Source organism: Taudactylus pleione, unplaced genomic scaffold (genome assembly GCF_031769625.1).
Source record: "Taudactylus pleione unplaced genomic scaffold, aTauple2 ptg000286l, whole genome shotgun sequence".
In the NCBI taxonomy this organism is placed as follows: domain Eukaryota; kingdom Metazoa; phylum Chordata; class Amphibia; order Anura; family Myobatrachidae; genus Taudactylus; species Taudactylus pleione.
The window spans coordinates 2,854,484-2,869,335 of NW_028284688.1; the positions used below are offsets into that span (position 1 = coordinate 2,854,484).

At 38.7% G+C, this 14,852-nt stretch overlaps 1 protein-coding gene across 1 annotated transcript; it reads right to left on the reverse strand.

Annotated features, from left to right (window-relative positions):
* Nucleotides 1-13,048: 13,048 nt before the first annotated feature.
* LOC148512005 (olfactory receptor 2B8-like) lies at nucleotides 13,049-13,990 on the reverse strand. The gene has a single exon (XM_088482393.1). The coding sequence runs from the start codon at nucleotides 13,988-13,990 to the stop codon at nucleotides 13,049-13,051; it is 942 nt and encodes a 313-aa protein (XP_088338519.1).
* Nucleotides 13,991-14,852: the final 862 nt, after the last annotated feature.

Consider the following 14,852-nt stretch of genomic DNA (forward strand, 5'->3'; position numbering starts at 1 on the left):
GCTTGTTTCTATCTGTTAGTAGAGATTTATTGTAAGCTTCCTTTATTACTCATGAATCATATTGTTTAGATCTGAATTGTTTCTTCATTTCATTGCCCTGTTCAATGTAGTCTTGTGTTAGTGTACAGTTTCATCTTATTCACTGAGATTGTCCCATGGGTATGCTCCCTAACCAGTTGGGGTGGTGGCGCTAGTTGATAAAATAAAGCTATTGACTTCTACTGTCTTGTGGTATGTGTTCATTAGTAGTTGATTATCTTGAATGAATATTGTAAGGTCAAAGAAGTTAACTTTATTGTGGCTATAGTCTGTGGTGAATGTTAAGGTTTTGTCATTTTTGTTGATGTAGCTCAAAAATGTGTTTAGGGAAGATTCATCCCCTTTCCAAATAAAGAGGATGTTATCGATATATCGTCACAGAGGGCTAGATTTATGCCAAATTCATTGTCTTGGGACCAGATGGTACTGTCCTCCCAAACGCTCATGAAGAGGTTTGCGTAGCTTGGCACAAATCTAGTCCCCATGGCTGTACCAGTGGTTTGTTTGTACAATTTGTTATTGAACCAAACATAGTTGTAATATGAATCTGACTCCCTCTACTATGAAGTCTGTGTGATCTATCTGTAAATCTATGTCTGCTTTTAGGATTTGTTCTATGGCTAGTAGACCTTGTTTGTGCTGGATCACTGTGTATAATGATGTAATGTCACTAGTGCATAGCCAGTATTCCGGTTCCCATTGTATGTCTTTGAGGGTTTTGAGTACATCTGTTGTGTCTTTTAGATATGACTTTTGTTGCTTGATGTATGGTTGTAGAAACCTATCGAGATATTGAGATAGATTGGCCATCAGGGAATTAATCCCTGAGATGATGGGCCTACCTGGTGGTTTGCTTATGTTTTTTTGGACTTTGGGGAGGTAATAAAATACAGGTATTATGGGGTATTGATTGTCTAGGTATTGATGTTCTGCTTTGGTTAAGATGCCTCTATCATGGCCAGCCCTAAGTAGGTGTTGTAGTTGCATTTGGTATTGTTTTGTGGGATCTGCATCCAAGACTTTGTATGTGTCTTTGTCTCCTAAAATTCAATTGCATTCCTCCAAATAATCTGATTTGTCCAAAAGGACAATTCCACCTCCCTTATTCGCTGGTTTGATTATGAGATTTGTGTTGTTCATCAGTTCATGTAGAGCAACTTGCTCTACATTTGTAATATTTACTTTATTGTTGTTTTTGCTTTTATGATTATCCAGGTCTTTGGTCACCAATGCTTCAAATGTTTCAATAAATGGACCACATAGATGTTGTGGGTAGAACTTCGAGGCTGGTTTTAGTTCTGAGTGCTGGAAGACGAGGGAATCTGTTTTGGGTTTGTATTCTAGTCTGTTGTCATTTCTAAAGTATTTCTGTAGTGTAGGTATCCTAATGAATCTTTTTAAATCTAGATATGTTTCCAACGTGTTCATATTTTTATGTGGAGCAAATTTGAGGCCATTATTGAGTACTTGTATGTGAGTTTCATTCAGAGTGCTTGTACTTAGATTAAAGATCCCTTCAATTCTTGCTGTATTTGTATTGTGTTTGGTTTTTTGTTATTGGATTGTTTGCCTCCTCTGCCCCCCCTTCTAATGTTTCTAGTTTTCCCTTTCTTGGGGTGTGTGATCTCTGGCAGGCTTGTAGGCCTGCCTCTATGTCTAAAAAGCTTGGCCCCATTCTTTGTGAATTTTCCCTGTTTGTATTAGAGAGATTGATGGTGGGGACTGCTAAGGAGGTGTCTATGACTGTCTGTAGACCTGCATCTGATGAGAGTCTAGCTAATTGCTCATAAGCTTGTTCATCTTCTATACTATATGTAGAGAAGGATGAAGTCATACTGGTATTGAATGTCTGGTCTTCCTGTGTTGGTTGTTTTGTTTCCTTGTTTGTTTGTATATTCTCTCTGTTAAGGTCTCTGTTATGTAACTGAGTCATGAACTGCTGATATGTGAGGTTAAGTTTTTTATAAATTGGGGTTCTACTTGTGCCTCTGTTTGTACTAGTTGTAGGTCTTGCTTGGTCTTGTTTTGGAAGTTTATGTCTAGTGTATTCCATGTGACAATTACCCACCCTCAATGATCATATCCAGTATGCTATATGCACACAACCCCCTCTAACAACATTTACTATTCCCAACCATTTTGGCACTACACACCTCTGTGTTCCATCCAGCATCCATCATTATCCCCTTTCTCTATACCTTCCCCCATTCATCAGAAGTGTTTAGCAGACAAGGAGCACTGTGATTACATAATAACTCTGCAACATATAAATAAATAAAATACTCACCATTTATACAGACATGGGTGACACACAAGGGAGATAAAATGAGTGAGGTGAATGGAGCATTGGGTTAAAATGAAAGCTGGAAGGCTTTGATAAAAAAGTGTTCTTGAGAGAATGTTTACAAACTGCCAAAAGGGCTGCGCAGTCCGATAAGTCCAATGTTAGTTAATCAGAAAAAATATACATCTATCTTAATATATGTATATGCAGATGCATTATGTATTATGAATACAAATTTTTCATTTTAATATCACAAATAATACAGACAAAAAATACTCATGAGAATGCACATAACTGTGCCAGTTGATTGTAAATTGAAACAGTAGCAACAAGAAGGTTGAAACTGAAACTGCTGGTACATAGTTACAAACAATATATGGAAATTCAATTTTGATACAATCTATATTCACAATTGAATAATGTGGATACAGCTAGTTCTGACCCACAAGTCTAAAAACATTATAGAGGTTTGTTCTTATATAGGTCTCAATATAGTGCACCTGATTAATGTTCAGAAGGTATATGTCAAAGGTAATTAGCCAGGTGAAGTAATAAACTGCACAATATGGATTACCAACTTCACGCCCATGTTGGATATGGCACTTATATTGATTCTGTTGAAAAAAGTTCCTTTGTTGTTGGCATTACTAAGGTAACTGATGCAAAGCTCTGGTGGGAGTGAGATAAAACACTGCCTCTTCCTCCATGTGTGTGGGGAATTGGAGACCGGTGTCAGCTGCAGTGCTGCATGCATAGAGTCTACTCACTGTACACTGTGTGCTGGCTCTCAGCATTTATGCTGCTGCCATCCTCCTGTGATTATATAGCAGTATAGATAAGGTGGTGATGACAACACCCGCTGCCATTGCTGGAGCTGTTATGCTGTAATGGCTCTGCAGTCTCCTTCTGCAGTATATGTTGTGGCTTCTCTCTTTCTCATACAGTGGTATTGTGGGAAAGGTCTGTTTATCAGCCTTAATAGGGAATAGGCTCAAAACATTTTTGTGCTATCAACACCTTTGTCAGGAGCATGAGAGAATGTTTGAAGTTTTTCAGAAAGGTGGCGAGTCTGTTAAAGAGAGGGAGCTATTTCATATGGTGGGTAGCAGTACAGGTAAATATTGGAAGCATGAGTGGAAGGAAGTAATATGTTGGGAGAGGATGAGTATTTGTGGGGCAAGTAGGAGTGTGAAGGAAGTTTTGGACAGAGATGTTAATAGAAATGGATTGGGTGCAAGCTTAATAAGTGAGTGGAGAAGTTTGTATTTGTTTCTGAAGGGAAATTAAGCCAGTGTAGGGCTTGTAGGAGAGGGGAGGCAGATATAGTGTATATGGAGAGGAAGATGAGCCAGACAGCAGCATTGAGGACAGATTCTACTGGTAAGAGGCAGGAGACAGGAAGGACATATAAGAGGAAGTGACAGTAGTCCAATCTGGAGATGACCAGTAAGTGGATGAGATCATTAGTTGCCTCTATGGTTAGAAAGGGTCTGATCCTAGAGACACTTTTGCAAGGAAAACTGCAGGAATGTGAAATGTTTTGAATGTGTGGTTTGAAGGAGTGGGTGGAGTCAATATTAACTCCAATACAGTGCACTTGCACGCTAAAGGAGATGGTGGTGCTCTCAAAAGATAATGAAATCAGAGGAGATATAGTTATTTACATAGGAGGAAAGATTATCAGCTCAGTCTTAGACATGTTAAGTTTAATAAAGTGCTGGGACATCCAGGAAGATATAGCAGACAGACAGCTAGATACAGTATATGAAAGTGTGAAAAGTCAGGGTAAGAGAGGTTGATTTAAGTGATATCAGCTAAGAGATTATATTTAAGGCTAAAAAACTGATGAGCTCATCTAAATACAATGTATAAAGGAAGAATAGAAAATGATCAAAAGCAAGTAATTGGAGGGCACCTACTAGTAGAGGAAAATGGGGGAGAAGTGGAATCATGAGAAGAGATGGAGAAAGAATGGTCAGATAGGTAGGAGGACAGCCAGGAGACAGCAGTATCACACAGACTGAGGGATTGAATAATTTTCAGAAGGAGGGAGTGGTTAATGGTGGCAAAAACAGCAGAGAGGCCAAGAAGAAAGAGCAAAGAAAGAGTAGTAGCCATTGGATTAACTTACTTTAGTGAGTGCAGTTTCTGTGGAGTGGAGAGGATGAAAGCCAGACTGAAATGGGTTAAGCAGGAAGGGAAAAGAAAGGTGGTAAGGCGGTTTTATACAGTCCACTCAAGGAGTTTGGAGGAGAGAGATGGTGTGGTAATTTGAGAGGATGCCAGAATCAAAGGTGGGGTTTTTTAACAATGGGGAAGACAAGTGAATGCTTGAATGCTGAGGGGACAGTTCCTGGTGAGAGAGAAGTATTAAAGAAAGATCACGGACTTGAGCTGGTTCCACCGATGGTTGCCTTATTTCAACACAGTTGACAACATCCTAAATATCTTGTTTAAATTCAACACAATCATTATCATATACATATTATTGTCACATTGAACATTGGGACCTGATTTGGCTTTCTACGCAAACATAATGGTTTACATACAAATCTTATAGTTTTGGGTCAGCAAAATGCAAGAACCATTCTGCACATGTGAATGATTGCTCACAGTCCTTCCTTAGCTGCATTAAGATTAACATGTTGTGATATTTGGGGTGGTGAAGCGGGGGCCACTATACAGAAACAGGAGCAAGTTACCTCATTTTGCATTATTTCAAATCCAGGGTCTACATCAATGAATGCAGACTGTCTGAACCTGGCAGAGTGGTTCTGCTGGCCAGTATGAGTAAGCTTCAGGCTTATGCAGACTGGCTGAGGGCAGTGACCATCACGACTTCTGGTCACAATGGTGATCCATAGCATATTCTACCGGCACTGCACTTGGATTACAGATACAGTTAGGAGTTATCTATTTCCTACATACACCTCCTGTTGCATTTGCCATTTAGTGGTACAGTATTGCATAGTGACTTCCCTGTGGCTGTGCAATTTCATATAAAACAGAATTAGGCCCACTTTTCCCCTTATCCCTTACACAATACCAACTTCCACAGTAACATCCACAATTTATATGTATAAATCATTATTATCTCTTCTCATCCTTGCATTTCCAAATGAGTGAAAATGGTGGAAGGAAGCTGATCTATAATAACAGTGTCAAGATCTACAATGTCAGTTTCTTACACCACACTCATAGACACCCTTAATCTCTCTTTAGGATTATGTAGCTCCCAATTTCTTCTTCAGTCTCTTTTTTTAGGCTCAATTATGGCCGTTTTGGAAGTCACACAATGAGGGTTAGTGGCATGATTCTGCGTTGCGCACAAGAGAGAAATCAGCAGTGTGCATTGGGGATTACCCATTTGTGAATGTATGAAAATGCTATACAAACTCTATCCCTTGTGTACATCCATTAGAGACATCCACTGCTAACCCATGCATGCTATAATACTGGACCTGATTCTGAGATTTACGCTAATGCTGCCGCAGCTATAAGTTTCTACATAGTGGCTGTGCAAAAATATGCAAATGTCAAAGCCACCAGAATATGTTTTGATACAGCCACCAGCGGCTTTGCAATTATGGGAGATTGGTACAAAGACACAGCTTAGTTGCAGATCAGTCGATTATCAGACTTTTGAGTTACCCTATTGTCATGAACAATGGCCGCTGACACTGAGGTGCCAGAGTATCGTATCCGGGATCACAGGCAGAGATACACCATGAAAATGGTCAGGATATGGCTGCATTTCAGTCACCGCCTCCAATTGCCACCTACCTACAGTACGAGCGAGATCTGTAATGAAACTTGATGCATGCATAATGTAAAACAGACACATGCTCAGACCACTGATAATCAATCAACTGCACAAACATCTGCATTGCATACATTTCTAAATCAAATGTACTGATTGGTGCATCCTCATATGCCACAATCGGTTGTACCATTGAACCTTACACCAGCCCTATGGAAGGTGCAGTTTCTGTAGAGAAATTAATCCAGCACTCCCATTTTTTAAAGCAGCTAAATTCCCACATTCCTATGGGATCAGCTCCCTCAAAGGGAGGCTGTGGTGAAGTCTGTACATTCTGCAGTAGCAGTGGAGGTGTGGAATTCCAGGTTTTCACAATTGCACAAACCCTTCTGGAATAATCACTGGAGAACAGGAAGAGATTAAATCTCTCATTTGCCTGATGCTCTTTGCACTGATGCTGACTAGTGGCCATTTTAGTAGACCAGAGTGTTGTAATGCCAGAGACTGACTATTAAGCACTGGGAGTTCTGGGACATATATTTGTATTTGATTACTAGTTTTATATGCCTGTGTGTCCAGGCCTAACCCTACGCATGCTAAAGTGCAGTGTCTGCTGCCATTAAAGACACTGCTTTACCGAGTACCTGTCTTTCTTGTGTCCTCATTTCTACACCCCATGTTACAATAGTAAACAAACATGTCTAGAATAATGAAAAAGGGGATAAATGACAATATGAATAACTTCCTAAAAACAAATGAAATAAAACAAATGAAATAAAAATTAAATAAGAATAAAAATAAAAATGAATCAAACAAAGAGTGCTATGAGCACAGAGCCATCAAAACAAAAAAAAAATCAACATGCTTATAGCCCTTTTGTTTAAAAACTTTGTTGGTTATAGGCTCCACAGTGTTAATGAAATTATCAGGGTATGGACTGAAAACTTTCTCTACCTTTTCCTAGTGCTGATGTTGGGGCTTCAGTCCTCTTGTAGTGTTAATACCCAGATGGTCTTATCACTCTCCGTGAGTCTCTGTCCATGCTCAGCTATGATATACACATTAACATAGCACTTTCATAATAACTCTAAACTATATTTTTGTATTCCTTCTGGGCTTCTTTATATTGAAAGCTGCTTTAAACATTGGGTGTGAAGGATATATTTCTCTACTGGATATACATTGATTATATAAAATCTTTGCAGCACCCATTTTTCAGACATGTCAAATATTATCCACACTCACAGAAATTTGTGACGAATAACTTCTTCAGTGTAGATTTAAAAGCCAAATGTTTACCCACTCGAGAAAATTATAAAGGGTTTTGTGCAAGGTTTTTAGAGTTTGAGAAACTTTGTATAGCCAAGACTATACAATGGTGGAAAGTAACCACACTTAATAGATATTTAAAATGCAATTTAATTCCAAGAGGACTGCAAATACAAAAAAAATCCAACTTTTATTCCAAAATGTAAGGAATTTTACCTCAGGTGGAATAAAATCCTAGATGAAAGTTCAAGCAAACTCATGAAACTAATTATATGTGACAAAAAATGAATCCCTATAAGATATACAAGGTAAAATCAGCAAAATGGTAAATTAATTCACACCAGATAAAAACATGGAGTATTATAAAAAACTAATAACAACAAGGCAGATGAAATAGAAGGAGACATGAAAGAAAGAAAATGGATAACATTTTCAGAGATTTAGAAGATAAAAAACAAGTGACTCCACCATATCCAGACACAAAGCAAATCAAAAGACAAAAACATATACTTAATTAGAACCAACACAACAAAAATAGTGGTACTAAATCCTACTGTCAGACAAATTATCTACTAAATACCCCAAAGGTTCAGAATAAAAAGAGAACTTATAAATCCTTCAATGTCAAAAATGTTACATATAATAAAAGAGATTACCCTGAAAATACAAATCAATATTCATGTAATTGATTTCAAACAGCACATAGATCATTTGAAACTGGGAGAAGAGAGTCTATAAAATAGTTTCCAAATCAAAATAATGTAACGACCATAACTTCATAGAAAAAAACAGCATTATGAAAATAACAAGGATCGACTTCATAAAAGATTTTTTTCAAAGTTTTGGGGAGCATAGAGGAACAAGTAACCACTCCACAGGTGTAGAAGAAAAAGGAAAAAGGAAAAAGATAGGAACAAGAGGAGGAAGAAGAATAAACATATAAAAAAAGAACTGCAGAATGAAAACATAGTCCAAAAGAAGGAATTTTCAATTTGAGTGCAAGAGTTCTCACCAATCACCAAATTACTCAAAGTTCGCTACTCTGTCTATTCTGAATAAATTTGATATGTACATTGACCTGCATACATTTATGAGAAAAGTTTGCCTAATTAAATATTTCCAGAAAAATCCAAACATGATTAAGGAGAAAAAACTGAAGTGGTTCACAAAATCCATACAGACCTTAGACCACAGAACCTTTTTTTTCCACATCATTTGAAGGGAGCAGCATTAGAGACTTTTCAAAAATTAGTTGAAATGGATATTGAGAAATTAATGGACAAACCATGCATCAAAATGAACATCAATAAAGGTGAAAATAACTTCAGGTGGAAGAACTTAAGAAGAACAAGGATATTGTACAAAAAAACAACTGATAAGGGGGGAGGATTAGTGTTTATAGATAAAGTAAACTACTTATCCAAAACCAATAGATTACTATCAGATGTAACCACATATAGAAGACTATAAAAAGACCCCACTGATAATTACAAAAGAGAATTAAATGAACACCTAACATTAGGAATCCTAACAAGGAAGAATTTGAATTTCTAAATACCTCTTCATGTAGAATACCTGTCTGCTACCAACAACCAAAGCTACATAATAACCCACAAAACCTCCCAGACAGGCTACTAGTGTCCAGCATTAAATAACTGACATAAAACATGTCAGGTTATGTAGACTGATTTTTACAACCACTGGTGTCATTCCATAGAAGATATATAAAATACACTACTTCAGTTTTACAGTCAGTAAACACTTTGAGCTGGGAAGATATTTACTACCTTGTGACATGTGACATAAAAGCATTGTACACATGTATTCGCCATGGAGATGGATGCTCTCACACTTATCACTATCTGAACAACATGTCTAACCTCCCCAGCAATCAAATAAACTTCATCATAAACAGCATAGAATACATTTTGTGCCATAGCTACTTCGGCAGAATACATTTTTTAAACAAATCACTGGTACAGTGATGGGTAGTCACTTTATTTATTAACAGTTTCTTATATAGCGCAGCATATTCCGTGGTTTACAAAGGAAATAATATTAATAGAACCAAACTGGTTAGTAACAGGTAGACACAAAGGTAAGATGGCCCTGCTCGCAAGCTTCGAAGCTATAGGGAAATAGGTGTTGAAACACAAGAATAGGTGCTACATACTGAAAATTGGTCCAGCTAGATTGCATATATTATTGGTGGGCTGTATGATCCAGTCACACATGAAAATTGATCTAGGGTCAGGAGGATGTGTAACTTAAGAAAGAGAAAATATGTGTAGACTGTAAAAAGGAATGCAATTAGATAGTGAAGCTATGCAAATTATGTGGGTGGTTCTGGAATCTGATAGGGTTGTCTAAAGAGGTAAGTTTTCTGAGAATGCTTGAATGTTTAGAGACTAGTGGATAATCTTATTGTGCATGGGAGGGCATTCCACAGGGTGGGTGCAGCCTGAAAAAAGTCCTATAACCGTTATTGGGAACAAGTAATGTGTGTGGATGAGAGATGCAGATCTTGCGCAGAGCAAATATGTTGCGTTGGAAGATATTTTGAGATAAGTGAAAAGAAGTATGTTGGTGTGGTTTGGTTAATAGCTTTTTGTGTGAGTGTAAGTATTTTATATTGCATACGGTAGAAGACTGGTAACCAATGGAGGGACTGACAGAGTGGATAAGTAGACAATGATCATTTGACAAGTAAGATCAGCCTTGCAGCTGCATTCATTATGGATTGTAGTGGTGAGAGCCTGTTTTTGGGAAGAACAATAAGGAGACTATTGCAATAGTCAATGCAGGAAATAATGAGTGCATGTATTAGAGTTTTTTCAGTGTCTTGTTTAAGATAAGGTAAAATTTTAGCTATGTTTTTTAGATGTATGTAACATTATTTTGAGACAGATTGAATTTGGGGATTAAAGGACAGTTCAGAGTCAAGGATGATAAGCAGTGGGCTTGTGGGGTAGGGTTGACTTTCAAGTTGTCAACAGTGATGTAGATATCAGGTTGGTAACTACAATTGGCTGGTGGAAATGTGTTTAATTCTGTCTTTGATATAATAAGTTTGAGGTGGCGGAATGCCATCCAAGATGAAATGGCAGAGAGACATTCAGTGACACAGACTAGCACAGATGGTGACAAATCTCGGGAGGATAGGTAGATTTGAGTAATGTCCATGTACTGATGATACTGAAAACTACAAGAGCTTATTAGTTTATCAAGAGAGGTGGTATAGATTACAAAAAACAGGTGACCTAAGACTGAGCCAACTGATAGAGGTAGTGAAAAGGAGGCAGAATCAGAAAAGTGAACAGTGACAGAGCGATCAGATAGGTAGGATGAGAACCAAGAAAGGGCTGTGTCTTGAGAAGAAAGTGGTCATCAGTTTCAAAAGCAGCAGAGAGTAATGGCTTTTAGCCTTGGCAGTGACCAGATCATTTACTACTTTGCACCAAGTTACGCAAATCTTTTCATAACCAAGTGGAAGGACAATAATAAATGGCACAACAACCTCTTCAAAGATTATCTAAGGCACTGGGTACTGTTATATATTATGTACTTTTCATCTGGAGTAGGAATGAACAATCCCTGACCTATTTCTTGACATACATCTTCACGGCAACACTCCAGCCGCAGACCTAAGGTCTCTCTCTCCACACTCACAGGCATCACTTGTGCAGTCTTACATCATCCTCCATAGTTGCCGGTGGTGTCCTCAGTCATGGGCATGGCCATCTTGTTGTAGCCATAGTCCATCAGTACTTCCTGGTTCCCTAGTCAGCTGAGAGTCAGCCACCAACCAGAAACAGACACTGCCTATTTAAACCCTTCCTGGATGCTCATTCAGTGCCTGTACAATGTCTTCTCAAGTCCTAGTGTTTGGCTCCTGATAATGTCTAAGTCCTTGACTTCCTGAATATCACCATGTCCTGCTCTTTGTCTAAGGCACTACTTTGGGTAAAAAACCTGAAGAACCTAAAAGATGCTACTCAGGATGCTATGAAAAAGGCCCAGCCAGAGCAACTCCGGGGACCCCACACCCAAACGCTCACCCCAAAATACTTATTGCTACCTAATAGTATTCATATATTTGCAAATGTATGTAACTAATACCTCTGAATTTCTATTATCATGTAGGATTCAAGTATTTTTGTTGATATTGCTGCAGTGTGCTGGAGGGAATCTCCCTTTTTCTGTAGTTCAGTGTAAACCCCGCCCTTTACAAGCACTTGTGCAATGTCATTAAGCTGATCTGAGTGACCACCCTACTTTTTGTTTGCAGTTTTAAGAGGCATGAAGGGAGCCAGAATTGGGAGAATGTGCTAGTCTGTATAGTGCCATGTGGAGGTTTCTGGGGTACCTCCTAGGTGAGTCAGCTCTCAGCTAATACATGTGCTGTTATTATGTAGTACATTAATTTGTAATTATATGACCCAGAGTGGGTGCTACTATTAGGTAGCAATAATTATTTTGGGATGAGCATTTGGGTGTGGGCCCCCGGAGTTGCTCTGGCCGGGCCTTTTTCAGGGCATCACCACTTAATTCACATAGATACATTTTAATCACCTTTCTATTTGTTTGTTTATTATTTATGTCATTTTAATTCTTCCTCATTTTATTAACACTTATTGATTATCTTTACACATCTATAATTTACACTTCACTATCACCTTTTTCCTCCTTTTCTAGTGATGCACTGGGTTTGGTCCTTGGCTGGAATTTTTTCGGGTGCCCTGCACCTTGGATGTGAACCCCTTAATGTTAGGGATGCCAGTATAGAGGAGACTTGATGCTGGCCTGGCGTTTATTCATATATTTGCAAATGTATGTAACCATTACCTCTGAATTTCTATTTTCATGTAGAATTCAAGTATATTTGATGATATTGCTGCAGTGTGCTGGAGGGAATGTCCTTTTTTTTCTGTGGTTCAGCATAAACCCCGCCCTTTACAAGCACCTGTGCAATGCTATTAAGCTGATGTGAGCGACCACGATACTTTTTGTTTGTTACTTAGTATATATTCCCAGCCAAATAAACATCTCCAATATACATGATTTTGGGCCTGATTCAGACCCACTCGCAAGCGGCTGTCCACTCGCAAGTGGGTCGATGGTGTGCACTGAGCATGCGCACGACGGAGGGAGCTCCGTCGTTCGCATGCGCCAGACGTGACGAGCGAAGGAAAGTCCTTCGCTCGTTGTGTCTGATCAAAGGGGGCGTGCTGTCAATGTTGATTGACAGCACGCCCCCTTTGGTAGGTGTGCCGGGGGCGTGCCTCCCTGACGGGAACGCCTCCCATCAGAAGCCGGCCCACTGACATCACTAGTGATGTCAGTGGGAGTGATTTTGGCTCTGATAGAGCCAAAATCACTCCGGAGCTTGCGGTTGAAAACCTCAACCGCAGGCTCCGGCTCGCAGTTTCGATGGTCACGATGGTCAAGACCATCGCGGCCATCAAACTGCACGCTCGTATAGCCTGTGGGTGGTGACCCACAGCTATACGAGCGTCCAGGAGGATGCTCCATTTTCATGGAGGGCGGCCCTCATTCAGAGCGTGTGCTCTGCTCAGAGCGTACGGCTCTGAATGAGGGCCCTTGTTCATTGTTTTTATCTTTTTAAATGAAAACCAAAAGCAAATCAAATGATTCAGTTAAATAGACTCACTAACTAAAAGAGTTATTTTGTCAATCTATCCCCTACAGATTACATTTCTTATTCTAAATTTTAGAAAGGCTGCTTTTACATCATTATTCCTAAGTGTATATATCAAAGGATTCATCATTGGTGTAAAAATTACATAAAATATAGCAAAGATTTTGTTTGTACCTGCTACAGAGCTTGACCTTGGTTTCATAAAAGCAGCCATACATGAGCCATAGAACATTGTCACAACTATCATGTGAGACCCACAGGTGGAGAAAGCTTTCCGCTGCCCAGCTGCAGATTTCATCTTAGAAATGCTTAAAATTATTTTAAAATAAGATATTTCAATAAATGTGACTGGTACAATGAGAACAATCGCACCACAAACAAAATTGACTAATTCATTAAGCAAAATATTTTCACAACCCAGTGATAACACTTCAAGCACTTCACATAAGAAATTATTCATTTCATTATTGTCACAACAATTTACATTGAGTGTTGGAATAACAAGTGAATTAGAAAAATGAAACCCACATATCCATGTACCCATGGCTAATCTCACACAAACCGCTTTACTCATTATTGTTGTATAATGTAATGGATAACATATAGCTACATAACGGTCATAAGCCATAATAGTAAGCAGAATACACTCTGATTCCCCTAAGGAGAGAGATATATATAATTGTGCTGTACACTCAGCATAAGAGATAGTTTTCTTTACTGACATCAAATCTTTCAGCATCCTCGGCACAGTAGAAGTTGAAAAGCAGAGATCCAGAAACGAGAGGTTGCCAAGGAAGAAATACATGGGTGTGTGAAGGTTGGCATCTGTCAGGATTAGTATTATGATGGAGATGTTTCCAATTAATATGATCATATACACAATCAGGAAAACATAGAAAAGAATAATTTGTGTCCCAGGATCACTGGAAAGTCCAAGTAGAATAAATTCCGTTATAACTGTGTTATTTTTTTGAAACATTCTGTAAAATAAAATGGAAAATGATCTCAATGATCTGTTATTAAATATTTTGCTAATTAATGTTGGTTATTAAATTGTAAAAACTGAAAGGGAAATCACCTGCTTGTACTTTGTAAATATCTTCACTATATTACAACAGATAAAACACCAATAAGGTAACATAAACATTATGAAGTGTCATGTGGATGACAGTAAAAGATGGCTGCATTTTATATCAACTCTGTTACTCTCCAACAACATACTGTAATCATCTTCTTACAATTATAAAACATCTCACATTGTGAAGGCCGTAGGGACCTGCTGTACTGTAATTGCACTAAGTAGTGTCCTCACACCAAGGACAAGGTGGATTAGTAGAACTCATTTTAGCTCCTGGACCCAGTGATATAACTGCTTATCTCTCCCTTAATAGCGATCTCTGGTCTTGAAATAGAGATAGACGGTTTTGCTGCAGACACTGTGTCTTTGTACGTAGCGGCTGTGTAATAATATGCTAATGTCACAAGAGGAGGCAGCATTAGATCCCTCTGTGTGAACATGAGTCATCTGATTGTTTTCATGAAACTGGGGCCAGTGACACTGTGTTGCAAGATGCAGGCGCTGGCCTCGGCATTAGTCAAAAATGGGTCCATTACTCCTTTTTTCGAGAATGATGTGCATCACCACCCATTCCACATCCATAGCAGCAGCATGTCAATCATGCTGTGGTTTAGGGGGCAGTGCCACCAATCTTGCAGAATGAAATCTGTACATCCCTCAATGATGTACATAAACCATTTGGTTTTTGAACATCTCTTAATTAGGTCTTCTGATGCCTCCATGGTGAGAGAGTTGCTGTTGAACAAGGGACACTGTCCTGGCT